Source organism: Podarcis vaucheri, assembly GCF_965113315.1.
Source record: "Podarcis vaucheri genome assembly, chromosome: 12".
In the NCBI taxonomy this organism is placed as follows: domain Eukaryota; kingdom Metazoa; phylum Chordata; class Lepidosauria; order Squamata; family Lacertidae; genus Podarcis; species Podarcis vaucheri.
The window spans coordinates 10,883,183-10,904,091 of NC_138750.1; the positions used below are offsets into that span (position 1 = coordinate 10,883,183).

The window sequence follows — 20,909 nt, forward strand, 5'->3', positions numbered from 1 at the left end:
GGGATGAATTAAGGAGCTTGTGTACTGAGGGAAGAGTGTAAGGTTCACTTGAGGCTTTTTAACTGGAGTTACAATTGCCCAAATGCAGCCAAGGACTAGTTTTCCATATGATTTGCTATGAATTTGAAGGATTTATTTTGCCAATGCTGATTATGAATAATAGAGGTTTCATATATCAAGGGATGCGGGTGGCGCGGTGGGTTAAACCACAGAGCCTAGGGCTTACCAATCAGAAGGTCGGCGGTTCGAATCCCCAAGATGGGGTGAGCTCCCGTTGCTCAGTCCCAGCTCCTGCCCACCTAGCAGTTTGAAAGCACGTCAAGTGCAAGTAGATAAATAGGTACCGCTCTGGCAGGAAGGTAAACGGCATTTCCGTGCGCTGCTCTGGTTCACCAGAAGCGGCTCAGTCATGCTGGCCACATGACCCGGAAGCTGTACGCCAGATCCCTTGGCCAGTAAAGTGAGATGAGCGCTGCAACCCCAGAGTCGTCCGCGACTGGACCTAATGGTCAGGGGTCCCTTTCCCTTTACATCAAGCAGTTATTGTTTGGACATAAAGTTATGTAATGTTAACTTTTCTTATTTTATATGGTGTTACTGCTCATGCAGGTGCACTGGAAATTTTACAGACTACTACTAGAACTTACTTTATTTTTTGTTCCATTTCTTCTACCGATTCTTTTTTCATTATCTCCAGCTCCTGCTGATGTTCCTTCCGCAGGATGCGCAAATCCTTCTGTAGCCTACTCACATCTTTGGCAAGTTTCTGTTTCTCCCGCTCAGTCTCCTCCACTTTAGCTTGCAAATCCTTTTGCTCGATGTGCAGATCATCAAGCAGTTTCTGAAGCTCAAGGACTGATCTACTCTTTTCTTCTGTGCTTTCTTTCAAGTCTTTTATAAGGCCATTTCTTTCCTCCAGCTGCTGTCGGAGTCCCTGCAAATGTTCATCATGTTTTGAAATAGTATCTCCCATCTCAATTCTGTTCAGTTCTCTCTCTTTTGTTAAAGTCTCATCCAAACTGTGTATCTTTTGTTGCAAAGACTGCCTCTCTCCCTCCTTTTCTTGCAGCTTTTCCTGCAAGTCTTTAATCATACCCTCCATATTTTGCTCTTTTTGTTCTTTGGTTTTCAATTCTTCTTGGATAGCTGCATGCTTCTTACTTTGCTCCTCAAGTGTTTGTTGAAGCTTTTCAATGAGCATATGGTCTTCTTGCTCCTTTTTACAGAGTTCTTGTTGATACTGAGCCTCTAGCTTTGAAACACTACTTGCTTTTTGTTCCTCGTCATACATCTTTAGCTGTCTCTCCTTTTCCAATAAATCTTTTTGTAAACCATCTATTTTTAATTCATACATCTGTTGCATGTTCCCTAATGCACATACTTTGTCTTGTTCTGTGGAAACTTTTAAGGTTTCTACCTTCTGTATCATCTCCTTTTCTAACTCAGAATTGATTGATCTAATTTTGTCTTCTAAATACGTAATCTTGTCTTCCTTGTCTTGCAATTTTTGCTTTAACTGCTGTTCCATGTCTTGTCTATATTGCTGTTCCCTTTCTTCCATTTGAGATGTCAGCTGCTTCCTAATAGAAGCAATTTTTTGTTCAGCCTTTTTTTTCAGGTCTCCTATTTTAGCAGTGGTTTCTGAAGTAAGCCTCTCTTCCAAAGACTTTAATTCTTCCTCTTTGCTTTTCATTAAAGCCACTTTTGTTTCTTCAAATTCTTTCGATTTTTCCCCAAGGTCAACTTCCATGGTCTGCATTTTCTTTTCAAAAAGTAGTACTTCTTGTTCCATCTCTTGAAGCCTTTTATCCTTTTCCATAACTGCCACCTGAGTTTGTTGAAGCTCTTGTGCCAGCTCTTTTTGCTCACTGTTCTGCTCATTGTGCCTTTTGAGTTCGTCCATTAAGGAATCATTTTCTGCTGTTTTCCGAGTGATGTGTTCTTCGAGCTCAGCAATTCTTGCTGTATGGATTTTTAACTCGGCAACCAAATCAGACTCTTGTTTTTCTCTTCTAATCTGCTTTTGTTCCAGTAAGCCTTTCAAATGTTCTATGTGCTTGGTTTGCTTATCACACACTTCCTTCATTTTATTCAATTCCTCTTCTTTCTCAATAGCTTGGTTATTACTTAGTTCAACTTTGTTTTGTAGTTCTTTAATTGTGTTATGATTCTGTGTAAATCTTGACTGGGCTTTCTTCTTCCACTCTGACATCTTGTTCATCCAGTGGTCTACCTGTTCAAGAGCAGTTGCTTTTTCCTGACTCAGTGTTTCAATTCTGGAAGACAATTCTTGCACCTCATTCAACAGCTGAAGTCGATTTTCTTTGTGTTGCTTGTTTAACAGAGTTGTGGCAGCATCTTTTTCTGATTTGTCGATTTCAAGCTTGAGACTTAACTCACTGACAAGCTTGTTAAGATCAGCGATCTCTGCCTTCTTTTCATTTAGCTCCTCCCTCAGAGAAGTGACAGCATTAATATGTTCAGACAATTCTTTCTTCAATTGTGTGATGAAAGTTTCTTTCTCTGTTGCTGCTTCCTGCTGGTGTCCTCCTTCTTTTTGCAATTGCTCTTTTTCTGTTACGAGTCTGTCAATATCCACTTTCATAGACATTATCAAGTTTTCCTTTTCTTGCAAGTGTTGTTTTGATTCTTTGAAACAGCTGGTTAAAGTATCACGACTCTCTCTTATTTGCTTAAGTTGAGCTTCTAGGTCAGGAATTTTACAGGTTTTAATTAATATTGTTTCTTTTATTTTTGTTGTGCAATTGTGACAGTGTACAACTCTAGAAATTGCCGAAGAAATTTTTTCATTGCACTTCACAAGCAGCTCAGTGATTTTTATTTCTAGGAAAGATTCTGCTTTCTGCCGGTAATCCTCTAGTTGTGTAGCTATATCCCTTGCAAACTTCTCAAATTCCGCTTTTTTTTGTTGAAGCTCCAAATGTTTGTCCTCCAGTTTTTTCTCATAATCTTCACACTCTTTAGAATGTGACATTTGCAGAGCCTTGAGTTGTTCATCATATGTTTTCAACTTCTCTGCCAGCTCACCAACTTTGTTCTTCTCTTTTTCTCCTACTGCTTTTACTTCACTAAGCTGTTCCTGGACTTCTATCTTCTCCTTCAGAGACAAACTAAGGTCATCCTCTAGTTTCTCAAGTTGCTTTTTCAAATCAGTTTCTCTCTGCGTCAAAACTGTCACTTGAGTTAATGTTTGCTGTAGCTGTTCTTGCAACTCATTCAACAATTTGTCCCTCTCTGTCTGTTCATTCTTTAACCGAGTAATATCTGCATTTCTGTCCTCCCTTTCAATACTGAAGGTGGCCAGTTTCTGTTTCAGGTCTCCTACTTCTTGATCTTTTTCTTGCAACTCCATTTCATGCTTTTCTCCAAGTTCTTCAGCCAGCTGACTCAGCTTCTTCTCCCAGGTTTGGACAACTTCTTCTAGTTCTTTTTTGTGAGCTTCAAGCAGGCTTTCTAGTTGTTCCTTCTGATTCTTCTCCAGTTTTGACACAGCATCATCAATTCCAGTTGAACTGGCATGGGCCATTTCCAGCATTTTTGCATTGAATTGCTTCTCTTTCTGACTAAATTCCAACTGTTTATTCTCCATCTCCTTTTTGAGTTTTGCTTCCTGCTCTGAAAGTTTCTTCTTGAATCTCTCCTGCATTTCCTTTGATTTTCCTTTAACTTTCTCCATTTGTGTCTCTTGTTGCTTAAATTTGATTTCATATTCACTCTTTAAAGCACTAATTTCTGCCTCTTTGGCTGCTAGTTGCTGTCCAAGTTTCTCAATTTGTTGATTCAATAGCCCCTTTGTTTGTGCAAGCTCATTTTCCTTATCAGAAAAATGACTCTTTGCCTGACTTACCTCTTCTCTAAGATCTCTTAACTGTGATTCATGCTGCTCTGTCAGAGATGACACTTTCTGCATATTTTCTTTCTTTTGCTCCTCAAGTTCACATTTCAGATCATGTACCTCGGATATCCGAAACTTTAATTCAGCTTTGAGTTCATTCAGTTCAGCTTCGGTTTTTACAATCTGTACATCAAGACGTGATTTTTCAGCATCTACATTGCCCAGCTTTTGCTGCAAATCTATTAACTTTTGTTCGTAAATGCTTGCTTGTTCTCTGGCTATGCTCTCGTTGGACTGAAAAAGGCCATCTAGTTCAGTAGACTTTTCTTTGCATTCAATTTCAGCCTTTCTAAGAGATTCCTTCAGTGTTTTCAAATGCTCTTCCAATTCCACTTGGCATTTCTCTTTTTCTTCCAAGAGTAGCTTGAGTTGACTAATTTCATCTTTGAATGTTTTCTCCATGACTTCCTTATCTTTAAAGATAGTTTCAACTTGTTCCTTATGACGGTTCTTCTCTTGCTCCAGCTTTCCCTCAAACTCTAGCTTTGCTTTATCTGCATCATCTTTTAATATCGACAAACGCTGTTCAAGATCCTGACGAATTTTTAGCGTGTCTGATAACTCAGAAGAGAGTGCTTCTAGCTCGGTTTGTTTCACATCAAGCTTTTCTAAAGTTTTTTCGTTCATCTCTTCTATATGGCCATGAAATTGAGTCTCTTTCTCTTTCAATACTTTAGTCACTTCATCAAGCTGCATTTTCAATTTCTCCATTTCCGACTGCTTCTGACATGTTAATGTATCAAGTTTTTCTGTCCAAACTTGTTGTTCTTGCCGTTTCACATCCTCAAGCTCTTCTCTATGTTTTTCAACCATGGCAGTGATTTCTTTATTGTGCCTGTTGTTTTCTGATTCTATTTGAGTAGTCAGTTCCTCCAACTGGCTGTTATTCTGCGAACACTTTGGAAGGGAACTTTCCAATTCTAGAATTCTCTGTTTAAAAGATTGGTTGAAAAATATCATCAATCCCTTTTTCTGTGACTGACTCCTACTTGAATACAATACTTTAATGAAATTATTACTATGAGCTATACATTTCAAAACATTAGGACATAATCCATTCAAAATTAAGTACTTTCAAATCCCAATGATGGGCGCGTTAAACATATGCTCCGCTGCCTCCCATTTGAATCAATGGAACTCCAAAGTGCTGAACTTTGGCTGGATTGCACCCTTAATAGGTGCCAATTTTATATAGCCTTGATGTACAGAAGGAGAATGGGGAAATATTACTGGACCCAAAGCTGAGGAAAACTTCCAGAACCACTACATATTTTTCTCATTAAAGTGGAATAAAGACAAAGAGCAAGGGGGTTCTCAAATTCCATCACAATGAATAATAGCAAGAACAATTTGAATCTTCAAAGTATGACTAAGATAAGAAAGTCCTTAACAAAATATTTCCCCAAAAGAGTCAACTGATGGTCAGTTAAGTACCACAATGCAGTATTTGGCCCTTTCCTCCCATCTCCCTGTAAAATCACCCACAACTGTACATAAAGGCATAAGAGGCATGGCGTTATCGACTGCACAGGATGCATGTCAGATTAAAATCAGCACAACAGACTTACACACTGCTTTTGACATTGTGTCTCCACCCCACTTCCACATGGCCTAAGGCACACGTACCTAGGTTACAAGGTATACAGGTTCTTGGAACTAAGTGATTGGCTAGTCTTGAATTAGACAGGAAAGGTCACATTCACCTACCGAATCATTTAAAGCTCCTGGAAAAGGGCACCTAACAAAGCAGTAGCTTGTACAAAGAGAAAGTTGTGTAGCTGACTCCCAAACATGAATCCTGATAATTAATGTAAGGATGGACATCATATGCCTCCTATGTTCTGTTTCTAAGACCATCAAGGCATGTGGAAGGGGAAGGCAAGGAAAGATGCAAGAGGGGAATATGAGGCTAGGTTATTCTCCTCCTGCTACAACATATCTACTGTATTTTTCGTCCCATAGGACGCACCTAGTTTTTTGGGGGGGAAATAAAGGAAAAAAAATTCCCCTTTATTTCCCCCCCCAAAAAAAACCAGGTCGGGGAACAGCGGGATGGCGGCGCTCCGCCTCCCCGCTGTCCCCCAAGATTGTGGGGCTGGGGCGAAGCGCGCTTCTCCCCAGTGCCAGCCTCCAAACCAGGTCGAGGAACAGCGGGATGGCGGCTCTGCGCCTCCTCGCTGTCCCCCGAGCTTGTGGGGCTGGCCGATGTCTGCCCAGCACGCAGGGCGCTCTGCTTCAGGGTGCCCCGCACGCCGGGCGGCAGGCTGCTATCCGTAGCCTAGGGAGCCCTGCGGGAACTTCCGCGGGCTCCCGAGGCTTGCTGATAGCTTCCTGAAGCCTAGAGAGCGAGAGGGGTCGGTGTGCACCGACCCCTCTCGCTCTCCAAGCTTCAGCAAAAGCCTGTATTCGCCCCATAGGACACACCCAGATTTCCCCTTCATTTTTGGAGGGGAAAAAGTGCGTCCTATAGGGCGAAAAATGCGGTATATAGAGACACTATGTTTGGTTCAAATCACAGTTTCTGCCCCCTTTGTTGTCTGCCTCAACTGATTTCACAATCTTTCTCATGAATCACACTGTGTTTTTAATATTTTGTTGGGAGTGGCCCAGAATGGCTGGGGCAACCCAATCAGATGGGTGGCATGTAAATAATAAAATGTAATAAATAATAATAATAAAAAAAATAAAAAAACAGCCATGCCCTTTGGGGCCAAGCACCCTCCCCAAATTTCCCCCATTAGACGCAATTATAGGTATGCATACCCCTCATATGCATTTACATTTTAGTTTGTGCAATATAAAAAAGCAGTCCAATGTTCCAAATCTTTTACTCACGGTTTTGTAGGTTTCTATTTCTTGCTGCATGTCCTCTAGTTTTTGGTCACATTCCAACTGAATTGCTTTTTTCTGCAGTTCCAGTTCTTCTAGGGCTAATGATTCCTGTTGTTCTTTTTCTTGTGTAGTCTGTAGGTGTTCACTCTGGCACTTTTCCTGTGTCAAGAATTATGACTTTTTAAAAAAGAAAGTACCATAAAGTCACTGATCTATCAGCAGCACTAGGAGTATTATCTATTTTAATTCTTGCTCGTACATTTTTTTTAAAAAGTGGATATCACACAAACTGATTAAAAGTCCACGAAGAACCTTATAATTTTATATTTTTCATGTAACTGTAAAGAATCTGAAAGTGAAGTTTCTGTGTGCAGAAAATGAAGAAATAGCAGCAATAATCTAGATTTAGAATTAATCTATTAGTCCTTATCTAACCTTACATACGTGCATGGCCAACAGTAACAGGGTCTAAACTCTGTAACCTTTCCTCAGCATAATTCCCTGACTCTACCTATCCATCCATAGGGATGCAAGCACATTTGTTCCATGGTATACAGGGAGCCTTCAACCAAACACAGTTCAGCTTACTAATATGTGCATTTGCAAACACTAGAGTAAAGGTGACTGAATAAAAAAAACTGCCTTTTCAGTTACACAACACAATGAAATATGGACAAGTTCTGTCTGGAAACCCATTTCCATACATTATGTTTTAGGTATATGTTTAAACCAAGCAAACTACCCAGTGGCGTAGCGTGGGGGGTGCAGGGGGGGCCGGCCGCACCAGGCGCAACATCTGGGGGTTAGGGTTAGGGGGCACAAATTACTTGTCTTGCCCCGGGTGCTGACAACCCACGCTACACCACTGAAACTACCTAAAAAGGGTTGCGGGAGAAAGAAAAAGGAAGCGTTTAGAACAGATAGGCAAACTCTCCAAAACGTGTCAAAAGTTCAGAAGTTCCTCTTTATTTAACAGGAATGTCTAGAACATCTAGGATTGGTTACTGTAATGTACTGCATGTGCAGTAACCCTTGAAAACTATTTAAAAAACTACTGAGTTTGTTCAAAGTACAGGGTCCTGACTACTGACTGGGACAAGTCAGCAGGAAGGTATCCCAGCAATACCGAAAGCACTAGCTTCTTGCTAGTTTCCAGGCACAACTGAAAATCCTGGTGCTCATCTTTAAAGCCTTCTAGAGTTATGACACTGGTCCCATACCAATCTGCCAGTATATTGAGGTCATTTTCAGAGGCTCTCCACCAGGTGCCCCAAATTTCTGGAGGTAAGAAATGGTGGGATCCCCATTTGTAGAATTCCTCTCCCAGGGAGGCCTACCATTTACTTCCATTGTTCTCCTTTTGACACCAGGCACCAACATTCTATTGTCCCAAACTTTTTAATGCATTTTTGTGTTCTTGATAGTGGTTAAGAGCGGTAGACTTGCAATCTGGTGAACCGGGTTCGCTTCCCTGCTCCTCCACATGCAGCTGCTGGGTGACCTTGGGCTAGTCACACTTCTCTGAAGTCTCTCAGCCCCACACACCTCACAGAGTGTTTGTTGTGGGGGAGGAAGCGAAAGGAGAATGTTAGCCGCTTTGAGATTCCTTCGGGTAGTGATAAAGAGGGATATCAAATCCAAACCCTTCTCTTCTTTTTCATGAACTTACTTATTGCATTTTATTTTAGAAATTGCTGAAGGGTGGTGTGCATATATGTATATATTTTAAATAAATAGGTGTTATTATTCACTTGGTCTGTAGATTCCCAGATATACATCCAAATGCATCTTTATGCACCAAGTTCTCCTATTCATACTTAAGTTTTATTCATCATCACAAACACACCAGACCCATCTGGCTCTTAAGAAGACACTTACAAGAGCTGTTTTCATTTGTTCCTGAAACGCCTGGTCTTGAGCCCGTAATCTATCATTTAATATCTGTTCTTTGCTAGCCAATTCCCTTTTATGTAACTTTTCTAGTTCGGTAATTCGTTCTTCTGAAGATTTCTGCAAATTTGAAAGGCACACGTCTGATGTTACCCAAGAAACAAAGGTGCTTCTATATTATTGATCAAAGAGAAATGAAATGAAGAAGAAAAATGACTAAACAGATTGCTTTCTTGCAAGAAATGCTATTTGGTGCTTTTTTTAAAAAAAATAAAAGACCCAAAAGAGTTCCAGTTCACATCTGCGATTCTATCTACATTTACTAAGGAATAAGTCCCATTCACCTCAAAGAGGCAGAGATGCAGAGAATTGCACTATGAATGACTCGCATCTTCCCATTCAGTTTTTAATAGGCCTTCAAGAGTACAATTCTAATTATGCTTACTCAGAAGTCCCACTGAATCCAATGGGCCTTACTTCAAAGTATGCATGCATAGAACTACAGCCAAACAGTGCAATCCTATTAATATTTACTCAGCAGTAATAGCTGCATACAATGGAGTTAACTCCCAGATAAGTATGTATAGCATTACAACCTTAGTCATATATTTCTGGGTGTTGCCTAGCAGCCGGGTTCAACACAATACTACAGAATCCATATACGTTTTCTACCTTACAGAGATTCAAACAATTCCTATCCATATTTTGGTTTTGCAGCAGAGAAAGTGGCATGATTAAACACACAAATTCTTTTGTGTGTTAAACAAGGCTTTAATGGAACAGTGTAAAGCTGCAAGACTGATTTATTATCAGATTCTTAGTACAGTGGTACCTCGGGTTACAGACGCTTCAGGTTACGCGTTTCCGGGTTGCGCACCGCGCTGAAGCCAGAAGTACCGGAACGGGTACGCATGCGCAGAAGTGCCGAATTGCACAACCCGAAGTGCGGGTTGTGAATGTGCCTCCCACACGGATCACGTTCGCAACCTGAGGTTCCACTGTATAAAAGTAAAGGTAAAGGGACCCCTGACCATTAGGTCCAGTCGTGACTGACTCTGGGGTTGCGGCACTCATCTCGCTTTATTGGCCGAAGGAGCCGGCGTACAGCTTCCGGGTCATGTGGCCAGCATGACTAACCCACTTCTGGCGAATCAGAGCAGTGCACGAAAACGTCATTTACCTTCCCGCTGGAGCGGTACCTATTTATCTACTTGCACTTTGACGTGCTTTCAAACTGCTAGGTTGGCAGGAGCAGGGACTGAGCAACGGGAGCTCACCCCCTTGCGGGGATTTGAACCGCCGACCTTCTGATCGGGAAGTCCTAGGCTCTGTGGTTTAACCCACAGCGCCACCTGCGTCCCGTTCCACTGTATACTGCACTTTTATTCACTCATACACCCCGCCAACAAGGGAAGATTGAACTCTGCCAGTATTAACATGATATATTCTGATTTCAACGTGAATTGTTACCTTATCTCTGCAGTTTACCTTACAGAAGATCTAGTATTTACCTTCATAATATTAACCACCTCCTGCTTCACCCTTGTTAATTCCTGTTGAAGGCTCACACGCTCTTCCTCGCTTGCCTTTTCTACTGCCTTGATCCTTTCATCCATTTCTGCTTGCAGTTTCTTGCGTGCTTCTTCAGTCCTTTGGGCTGCACTGAGAGCCTTCTCAAGCTCTTCAAATGCTGCAGAAAACAAGAAAAAGAAGAGGTTATATGTATGGTTTAACATGGCAGAAACTCTAGACAAAGTAAAATTACCATATGTAGGCCATATTCTCACTGAATAACCTAGCTAAAGAGAAATCATTAAGTCAGCCTGGAAAGGCAAACGTTTACTATCATGTCAACAAAATAAAACTCAGAAATCAAGGGACTGGGCTCTGCTTCCTGCTTAGTGTCAAATCTCTCAACCCTTAAAATAAATTGAACAAGAATATTGTATAGAAGAGGTAATTCAACAGAAATTCCCTTTTCACTCATGACTGCATAGCAATTCTCAGGAGTCTATAAGAATGTCTGGAATGCCTGCACTCATGTAATCCTAAGAGCAGCTTCTTTGCATTAGAACCGTGAATAACTATACTGCCATTTAACTTTAAATCAGTTTCTTTAAACTTCATTACAGCTCAATTGGTGTCCTTGTTTTAGCTCTCAGAACACTACTTTCATCAGCACATAACACTAAATCTAACTACGGCTAAGTGTGAACAAGCAAAGATCACAGCCACTTTGTTCCTCCTCTGAGCCTGTTGCACTACCAGAATCCAAATCATGGTTTGCTTTGGCATTACATGCATATCTGAGCCACAGGTTGTCGTCTCCAAAGAAACAAAGAGTGATAAGCAAATAACAGCTGGTTACAACTCATAGTTTATTTGGAATGAGACAAACCATAAGCCTGGATTCACACATAATGCTAAACCAAATGGTGATTTAGCTCTCAGTATTACCGCAGCAACAGGAGGGAAGCAAAACAGCTGATGTTTTTGCTCTGTGCATCAGCAAACTTGCTCATGTTAACCTAAGCCACCGTTTGGCATAAGTGTTATATGTGAACCAAGTCTGGGCAGTGCATAATTAATATTGCAACTTGCTGATTATTTACTATGAATATGACTATATGCTGGTATTGTCTTAGTCTTCCTTTTATGTAAATTTAGTTGGCGTTTTAGCTGCCTTGATTGTCCCTTTTTAAGATAAAAAAGTGGAATGATGATTGTTTTAAATACAAGAAAAATAATTTTATAATTTAAAAAAAAGTTATGACTGAAGAATTTTTATCAATGTTGTTGTTTAGGCATAGTAAAATCCTCAAGTGGTGGGCGGGGGATCAAGTTGCCACATTAGCTCTACCACATTAGCATGAGATTTGGCCCCGTGTGCCTTCCAGCACAGTTCAGAACATATTTATCAATCCCATTGTACTGAAATGTAGGTGCATTTCATATGTTCAGCACAAAGTACTAACATAAATAAGCATATACTAGTAACGGACAAATTTAGGACCTGCCATATAATCCAAACATTAACACTACTGCATTTAAAAATATGGCACTGCCCATCTTCTCTGTCTTTTAATGAATTACCGTATTTTTCGCTCTATAACACGCACCCGACCATAACACGCACGTAGTTTTTAGAGGAGGAAAATCCGTAGGCATGCCACCCGTAGGCATTCCCTCCATAACACGCACAGACATTTCCCCTTACTTTCTAGGAGGAAAAAAGTGAGTGTTATGGTGCAAAGAATACGGTATCTATATGCAGTAGCATTGGCTGTTACTGGGCTATGGCTGCAAATGTCTAGTGCAGTGTCACAGCACTGTCAAGGCTGCAATCCTATACTTGGGTGTAAGCTCCACTGAATTCAATGGGTCTTACTACTGAGTAGACACTCATAGAATTGTGCTAAATTTTATAAGGGGGAAAGGAAATGATTCAACATGAGAATACTATTTTGGGTGGCAGCAGCGTGTCAACTGCAATGCCACTCTTTTCCCCTTAAGCCCTGATGGAGGATGAGCAATGAAACCTCATAGTGCAATAAATCAGAATTTCAGGTGTCAAAGGGCTACCTTCTAAAAGGCAGAGTTCATAAATGCACAGGCCATTTTATTTATTTATTTATTTATTTTGAGCTTTTTGAAATGTAAAGTGGGTGAAAAAGAAACACATATTCAGGCCCACAGGCAGGAAGAACAGAAACTTTCCAGTAAATACTAGGAATGACTATTCAAATGCAGAAACCCAGCAACATGCAGCTGTATTACCATAAATGCAAACACGTGACACCAGGAAGAAAGCTAGGCAAGCATGGAAACACAAAGAAGCAGCACTTCACAGAAACACATTCTGTTCTCTAAAAGTAAAATTTTATGCATCTCAGGCATCCTAACACATAAGCAGAAACACAACATTACGATTTGAGGTAGCTAATTCTAATACAAGGGGCAGGTGCCAGTTGCAAATGATTGTGTATACTCATGAAGTTACACAACAGGGGTCCATGGTTCACCTTTTACTCACTCAGTGAGTCTGGTTAAACCAAAGCTATAAAACCAAATCGTAAAACAGAGGTGGCTTTTCGCCCCCATTATACTAGCATAGCTGTTTCAGAGTAATCAATGTGTGAGAATATTCTGCAATTTGCACTTGACAGGAAATCTAAGCAAGAGCTGTTTGACAGTGGAATGGGGTACTTCCAAAGTTGACGGGCTCCCCCTTCGTTGGAGGTTTTTAAACAGAGGTTGGGTGGCAATTTGTCAGTGATTATTTAGCTGTGATTCCTGCACTGCACAAAGTTGGACAAGATAACGCTTTGGTTCCCATCCAACTCTACAATTCTGTGTTTCTATGAATCTAAGTACACAATGATAAATCACTTCCACTGAACTGATCACATTGTAGCTTTCTGGGGCAAACATGAATGGTTTTCAAGGCAAATGCTGAAGGCATTCCTAAGCAATGCCACCAATGCAACTGAAGCTACGAGCCACAAACAATAGATGAGATGGTAAGCCAGAGTTCTTGACTATGCTCCTTCAGACTGCAGGTGAGGACAGCAGAGATTTTTTAAAAAAATTAAAAGATGTAATTTTAATTTAACTGCACTTGGTCCTTATTGCAATCAATGAAAAGGGTTCGTCACAACCCATGTCCCAATCACAGATAGGTAGCCGTGTTGGTCTGCCATAGTCAAAATAAAAAAATTATTTCCAGTAGCACATTAAAGACCAACTAAGTTAGTTCTTGGTATGAGCTTTCGTGTGCATGCACACTTGGTATCTGAAGAAGTGTGCATGCACACGAAAGCTCATACCAAGAACTAACTTAGTTGGTCTTTAACATGTCCGAATCGTTCAACAGGAAATAGTCCTTATTGAAATTGCTACAAAAAGTTAAGTACAACTAACTCTCAGACTAGCTCCAACCCGCTGACTTCAGTAGAGGAAAATCCTCACTGCCCCTCTCTCCACAGAAGAAAGCTGTGCAGTGGAAAGCCAAGCTTATCAACTAATCTGCTGTTTGTGAAAACTGTCATCACTTTTTAAAAGGAGTTTGTGATAAGGAAGAGGAGCGAAAGGAAGGGTTGAGCTTCACCTGAGCTAGCAAGCTTACATTCACATTCTTAAAAATGCATTTTGTGGGTTTCCACAAAATGGTCTATCTATGAAATAATCAGCTATAGAAGAATGGTATCTTTTACTGGTCCAACTCTGTTTTAAAGCAAGTTATCAAGCTGTTGAACGCAAGTTGAGCTCACAGGTTCTCCATCAGTTATAGGGGATTTAAGATGAAGTATAAATTATCTGTTTTTATACATGAAAGCCTAGCTTCTCACCTTGCACTAACAAATAAAGATTCAGAGAAGGCTCAATTGACTTTTGCCAGACAAAGAGATAGCTCATGGCTCAGAGTGTTTCAGGGAAAAATATCACATTTGACTACGCTCTGTGGGATTCTAAGGGATAAAAGAAACACTACCAGGCTGCAGAATATTGGCAATTGAATTGATGTTGCGCCAAAAACGATGAAGGCAGCCATATACAAGAGTGTGTTGCATCATTATGAGCCACAGAGTGGTATTCTGTGAGATCAACAGCATATCCTTTTTCTCTACTGGAACAGGTGAAGGAAAATGATGAGCACAATTTGCAATTATTTTTAAAACACTCTTCATTTTTTAAAAAAAGTGAAGTGCCAGCCATAAGCCAACTCCTTGCTTTTGCACTGATGAAATACCTAGGTGTGGTTCAAAAGCTTGCAACAAATTTTCATAAACAACTAGAGTTGGTGCAATAAAAGCTATCTTTACCTCTTTCTTTTAAGTCTTTCATGCCACATTAACTGATGTCTTCAACTTATGGCACTATCTAGTGGTGAAAGCAGGAGAAAGCAGCATGGAACCAAATTATGCAGACTAAGAAATACTCATTTAGTCTGTTTCAACAAGTATGCAAGAAATGGAAGTGCAGAACTGTAACAAAAAAAATCATCTAGTCAAAACAACATTCTCTTACATTTAGGCAACCTGCACCAATAATGATTTTGAATAAGCACCTGAATATATAAAAGAGTTTCTTGTCTATGAATGAAATAGCTTTTATGCAAAGAAGGAAAACAATTACGAGGATTTATCTGAAATGGTTTTACATGGCCAAACACTGGCGAACCCTCACAATGTTTTGTGCAGAATACTTAATACTGGTATAATGCTAAAGTTTGAATTATGAGAAATTAATGTACAAGTTATTATAACATAACCGATTTCCAAGAGCTGTAAAACAACGCCAAATATTCCAAGGCATTAAGAGATTTAACTACCATACATTGAACTGAAGGCACTCACTTTAGGTATTGCCTGAGAAGCACAGAATTTACTTTCTAAAGCCCTCTGCAAGCAGCAGTTGAGTGATATAAGTAAGAGATCCCTTACCCCAATCCTGTTCATACAAGGCTTGGGAAAGGCACCATGATTCACTTATTGGCATGTGTGGATGCACAAAAATAAGATTCTTAGTGAGATTTTAACACAATACTTTCATTATTACAGAATGAAAAGCTGCAATAATAATCTGACATATGAACTGAACTGTTATGGTTTTATTTCATTTAGTTTCAAAGTTTAGCATTCCAAGCATATTTTATTATATATATTTATTACAAGACTTGTTGCAATGACTTGTCATTTGCAATGACATTTGCACACTGGTAACGCAATCCTACCTACTGACTCACAAAAATCAAAACAAGTAGGTCTGTGTTGTGTCTCTCAACAACTTAGAAATACAAGCATATCAAATGTTACCTATCCTTAATATTAAATAGATGCAATAACTCTGTAAAGTATTATCTAACATTTTATATCAAAACGAAAAATTTGTAAAAGATAATATTTTGCATTCCACTCTGTTTATCTGCCATTTCCCCCACAATTAACTATTTCTGTTTAACAAGCGAGAAGAGAAATGCTAAGTCTGGAGGTAGGATGTGTGGAGTGACTAAGAACATAGAAAATACAGGCATAAAACTGTACTGCTGCAAATTTGAGTCATCCTCATGGCTGCACATTATCTCTTCCCATGAGCAATTTCTACTGCACTGTCAACACTGGTTAACAAACCATAATTACTTTGTAAACCTGAGTCGAAAATCATGGCTTGAAGTGGTTGCAATCCATAGTTATAGAAATATGATCTGGCATTACCCGGGGTGGCCAACAGGTAGATCACTGGACATCTGTGGTTGATCACTGGCTCCCTCCCACAGAAACTCAACAACTTTGAGCTGAACCCCCCAAAAACGAGGATAGATCACTACCAGATTTTAATTCAGAAAGTAGATTTCAGCCTCTTGGGAGTTGGCCACCCCTGGTTACCTATAGCTTTAGTGCACATATAATGCATAACCATGGTTAACACTGGGAAGAGAAGGGAAGAGGTAAAGTGCTCTGGATGGAGATTGCAAGAAAGTGCATTCATAAGGCTGCTTCCAAATATGAAAAACATGGCTTGCAGATAGTCTGCACCAGGTCTCAAAAGACCACCAGGTCTCTTGTTGTCCCCACATTCAGTGTCTACATCATGCTTAATACCGGGAAGAAATTCTTCATCTAGGTCAGACTAACTAGCAGGAACGGAGTGTCTCTTTTTCATAGCATGTGACTTCATGCTTAAGCTATTGGTATGACTACTACTGAATGCCAAGAGTTTTAGCTGCTGCGTGGAACTTAAAAGTAAGGTGGCTCCTCATCACAGGACTTGCTGTCAAACTTACTGATCGAACTCCTTCAACTTGTAAGGCACTGCAGAAGCACATTATTCAAAATGAGGTGGCTTAAATCTATGTGGACCATCCTAGCCAGCTCTGATTCCATGATAGGGTTGAGCATTTCCCCCCTAACATGTTTATGTTATAAATGAGGAATGTTGGAACTGTTTTGTCTGCCAACTTATTGCCTCTTTCATTTCTGTACAAGCAATTAAGGAAGGAGTAGAGCAAGGATGGCTGCAGGTTTCCACCAAGTTCCACAAGGCACTATCACTACCATTAGTCAAACAGTGCTGTTAATTTTGATGGGCCAGGGAAATGGGACAGTTAGTGTTAGTGTTGCGACAGTTAGTGACAAAGTGCAAACAAATGATGCCAAAGAAATGTTTCCTGCTTGGATAAGGAACAATCACCACAACTTCTTACCAGCTTTTTCAGACTTTTCCTTCTGTTCTTTTAACTCTTCACCTTGCATAACCACCTGCTTGACGCGAGTACGCAACTGGGCAATTTCTTCCTCCTTCATTTCCAATGTTTCATGCATTTGCCGTTTGGTTTCTGCTATTACCATGCCCTATAAAATGGGTAATTACAGATAAGGAGGGTGCTGTGTGGAAACATAAATACACACACTCATAAACAAGACATAGTTATTGTTATGCAACTTCCGCACCTCTTTGTTGCATTAGAAGAAAGTGCAGAAGCATTGTGAGGAAGAAAACACTGCCGAGTACTGGACAAATATATAGCAACTATAACCAAGAGGTTATATCTCCAATCTGGAGATTACTGGTAGAACTTAAAAAAACAACAACCCTCAGACACTGATTATGTGCATGCACAGCCCCACATCTATGACAAGTCAAAGACCATTAAGAAGAGCAACAGCAGGCTTAGATATGGACTTTGCTCTTCCCAGCAGAAGAGAAGAGATGCAATCTGTTCTGGAGGTTTCCTGTTGGAACAGTCTCTAGACCAGTGCTGGAGATGACAGCTGCAGGGGGAGAAGGGAACTGGCAAAAGTTACCTCCCCTTCCTTCCAAGAAAAGGATTCCCCTGGATCTAAAGCCTTCTGTGAAGGAGTTGCTCTGGTCACAGAAGAAAAAGTCTGCATCCAATTCTCTCTCTCTCTGCGTCGCTCTCTCATATATCCTCATTTTAGCAATTATTTTCAAGACAGTCGGCAAAATAAATTACATGCAGTTTTTATGCCTGAATTAGCACTATTCATACAATACTTCAGGAATTTTAAAATAATCTATATTGCTTACTTTATCTTGCTCTAGCTGTTCTATCAAGTTCTTGGCGTCACGTAACTGAGTGATCAGCTTGGTCTTCTCAGCCATATGAAGATCCTAGGAGACAGGTTAAAATATAAGCAGTGTACCTACCTTGCAAGAACTCTCTTCCCCTCACCCACCAAAGCTTCACATTTGAGTACAGGGAATGACCATTTTGCATGTGACTGCTGATGCACACACCACTTTCAGCCCGGGAAGGGGATGAAAAAAGCGCAGGCTTACCCTGCCAACGCATGCAATGACCTGGAAAGCAACCCTCATCAAAACAAGGAGTAGCCTGTATTTCTTACTTGAATATATACTATTATTCAGCTCCCCACTGGAGAACATCAACACACACAACTCTGGGAATCCTCTGCATTAAGATACCTTTTGCTCCTTATAAATGCTGGTTATATAGGGAGGAGGCTGAAAATATTTGTTTCCTTGTTGAAGTTATACTGATATCAGACATTACAGACTTTGAGGGTACAAGCTTTACTTAAAACATTTATACGATGCTCCTTGCCCAAAAAGGCTCCTAGAGTTTCTTAAGGAATAATGTGGAGGCTAGTATAAAACTCACTTAAAAATTTAATTTTCAGGCATACACTAGATCAAAAATAAAATAAAATAAAGAGTAAAATACATCCAGTTCCTCCTATTGTAACAAGGACTACAGCCTTGCTCCCAATTGTGCATAAAGTATCTCACTCTGCTGAAAATTTAAAGGACCATGTTTCTCCTTCCGGAATAAAAACATCACTGCATGCTTATACGAAAATAAAAAAAACCCAACAAACCTACTTTGAAGTCTAATTAAGTTAGGTTAATAAGCACACACAATAAGAAATGTGCAATTTAAGATATGCAGTTCTGGAAGGTTCTGACATATAGTCTACATCTTTTATTATTACTATTCCATTTAATAGAATCGAAACCATGTCTTGCCCTTACCTTGGGCATTCAGGAATTTTACAATATGTTTCAGGATGTGACATCTGGCATCTTTTGCTTTATCAATTAAGCAAAGAAAATTTTGACCTTGTGTGAATTGATACACAAAGTCATTTTTCAGTACCTTTATTTTCTCTAGTTCCTGAAGTCTCTCATCCAGTTGTTCCTGAAGTGCCTCTTTTTCATTGGTTAGCTGTACCGAGCGCTCTTTATATGAGCGGATTGTTTCTTTACATCGATGGAGCAAGTTCTCTTGACGTTTCACTCGCTGAGTAAGAGCTTCTAGAGTTTTAGCAGAATCCCCATCACCACCTACATCAAACAGAAAATTATGTTTGGGCAATATGATTGCCTGGACAAAAAACGCTTGAATACAATGACTGAAGAAAGGTGTGAGGTAAGTAAAGTTTATATCCAAAATAGCACTAAGTCATTGGTTCTGTTACTGCAACAATTTCTGCTTGCACAAAAGAACTCCCCACTCTCCTTCGCCCATATTTTCCCTAAATCTTGTCTGAAGGTTCTTCCTACCCTCTGGAGCAGATCTGGGGTTGCCGGAATACATAAAACAACCTTGCCTTCGATAGGAGAAATTTTAAAAAGAACAAAAGGGGGGGGGGGAGAGAAGCCAGCAAAGCAAACCCCTGTCATGTAACTGAAAGGGAATATGCGGAGCTCTGATAAGCACATCTTACCTCGGCAACATCTCGCTCCTCCTCCCAGAGAGAAAGGGGTGCATGCAGGAGGAAAAGGAATTTCTGTTGTACAAGCATAAATTCTAATGGAACAAGGGAACTGGATACTGGCCAATGTGAACTAAATAAATAAAGAATACTATCGTAGTGCTCTCATAGTAACATCGTCTGGAAGTTCTTAAAATCTCCTGCATGTTCAATAAGAGATCTTAACATCAATATTTTATCAACAATCTAAAATGCAGCTGTAAAGCCCTATCAACACTGAACTGGAAATCTGTATTAGGAAACATAGTTATTCAACAGAACTTGATGAAATGAAAGCACAAGATTGTTAGTATCTTATTTTCAAGATATTTACACTCTTTTTCTACTACACCAACCTACCAGGACTCTCTGGTTGCACAGCATTCTCTGTGTTTAAATCTTTTGTTGGACTCTGAACTTCTGGTTGAGTCTGAACATTTGGATCAGGTAACTCAATACTTATTTGGCCATTTTGCAATCGTTGTTTCAGTAATGATACCTGCAAAAACAACAAAGTAATATAATTCAGCTACTGTCTGACATTTCTTAACATATAATAAAAATGTTCACGTGGCTGCTGACAGGTGAACTACAGCACAGTGTCAGACTTCTGAAAAGCTGCTGGCCCATTGGAGGCATATTGGAGAGTGAGACAGAAGCAGGCAGAGGAGGAAGACAAGGTCAGATGGGAGTGGGGTCCAGGTGAGACACAGAGGAACAACTCTAAGGGGAGTGACAGGAGGTTTCACTGGGTGCAGGAGGTATCTGACTAGAGGTGTGATGTCACAGGGATGGAACACTCCCCTGTCAACCTGCTTGGTCCCTCCCCTGGATCCAGCTGTCTACCCCTTCCCCTGGCTTGGGCACTTCTTGGGGTCCTGAATTTCACCTCTCCCATCCTGCTAGGACTCTCCTGGTGACATCTAGCTTCAGCTCCTCCCATTCCTCCTCAAGATCCCCTCCATTACATCTGCACAACGCTTATGACAGTAAGATTCTGATATGCTTAAAATCCGAAGGACAATTACATTCCAAACTATGCTTTCATCCAGGTAGTGTAAATTTTGGTCCAAAATGCAGACCAAGCAGCAGTTTTCTCCATCCTCAATTGTTCCTCTCTCCTGAACCCATCAACAAAACAATTGGGAAATTGACTTAGAAAGAATGAAACAGATGAAAGATTATGCTATCTCTTGGCAAAGCTAGTACACTCTGTAAGAAAAGACAACTAACTGTTCTTCCAGGGTACTTTGGAAGCATCTCTCTTGACCAAACATAGATACCTGAGTCTGCAGGACACTGATGAGTTGATCCTTTTCTTCTAAAGATGCATCGAACTCTTCCTGAAGATGTTTTTTGGCCTGTTGATCCATCTGGAGTTCCTTAAATAGAACATACATTTTGCAAATATTTTTAATTGATAATAATAAAACCGTTTAATCAGGGGGCTATCCCTACATTGTAAGAAGGGTGGTCAAGCACACAATTCAGACAGGGAGATTTCCTGTAGTGTCCCACAGGGCTCCATCTTGTCC

At 40.3% G+C, this 20,909-nt stretch overlaps 1 protein-coding gene across 5 annotated transcripts in view; it reads right to left on the reverse strand.

Moving 5' to 3' along the window:
- Positions 1–20,909, reverse strand: part of GOLGA4 (golgin A4) — a 55,782-nt gene that overhangs the window by 18,420 nt on the left and 16,453 nt on the right. For 4 of the 5 annotated variants that reach the window (XM_082192699.1, XM_082192698.1, XM_082192697.1 and 1 more), the window contains 9 exons: positions 20,658–20,756; positions 19,735–19,873; positions 18,777–18,964; positions 17,687–17,770; positions 16,842–16,989; positions 10,150–10,328; positions 8,627–8,758; positions 6,752–6,907; positions 648–4,846 (listed from right to left, as the gene is read on the reverse strand). In XM_082192699.1, the coding sequence (XP_082048825.1) occupies positions 648–4,846; positions 6,752–6,907; positions 8,627–8,758; positions 10,150–10,328; positions 16,842–16,989; positions 17,687–17,770; positions 18,777–18,964; positions 19,735–19,873; positions 20,658–20,756 (5,324 nt within the window). The remainder of the gene's footprint in view (positions 1–647; positions 4,847–6,751; positions 6,908–8,626; positions 8,759–10,149; positions 10,329–16,841; positions 16,990–17,686; positions 17,771–18,776; positions 18,965–19,734; positions 19,874–20,657; positions 20,757–20,909) is intronic. The other variant, XM_082192700.1, reaches the window with a different exon arrangement.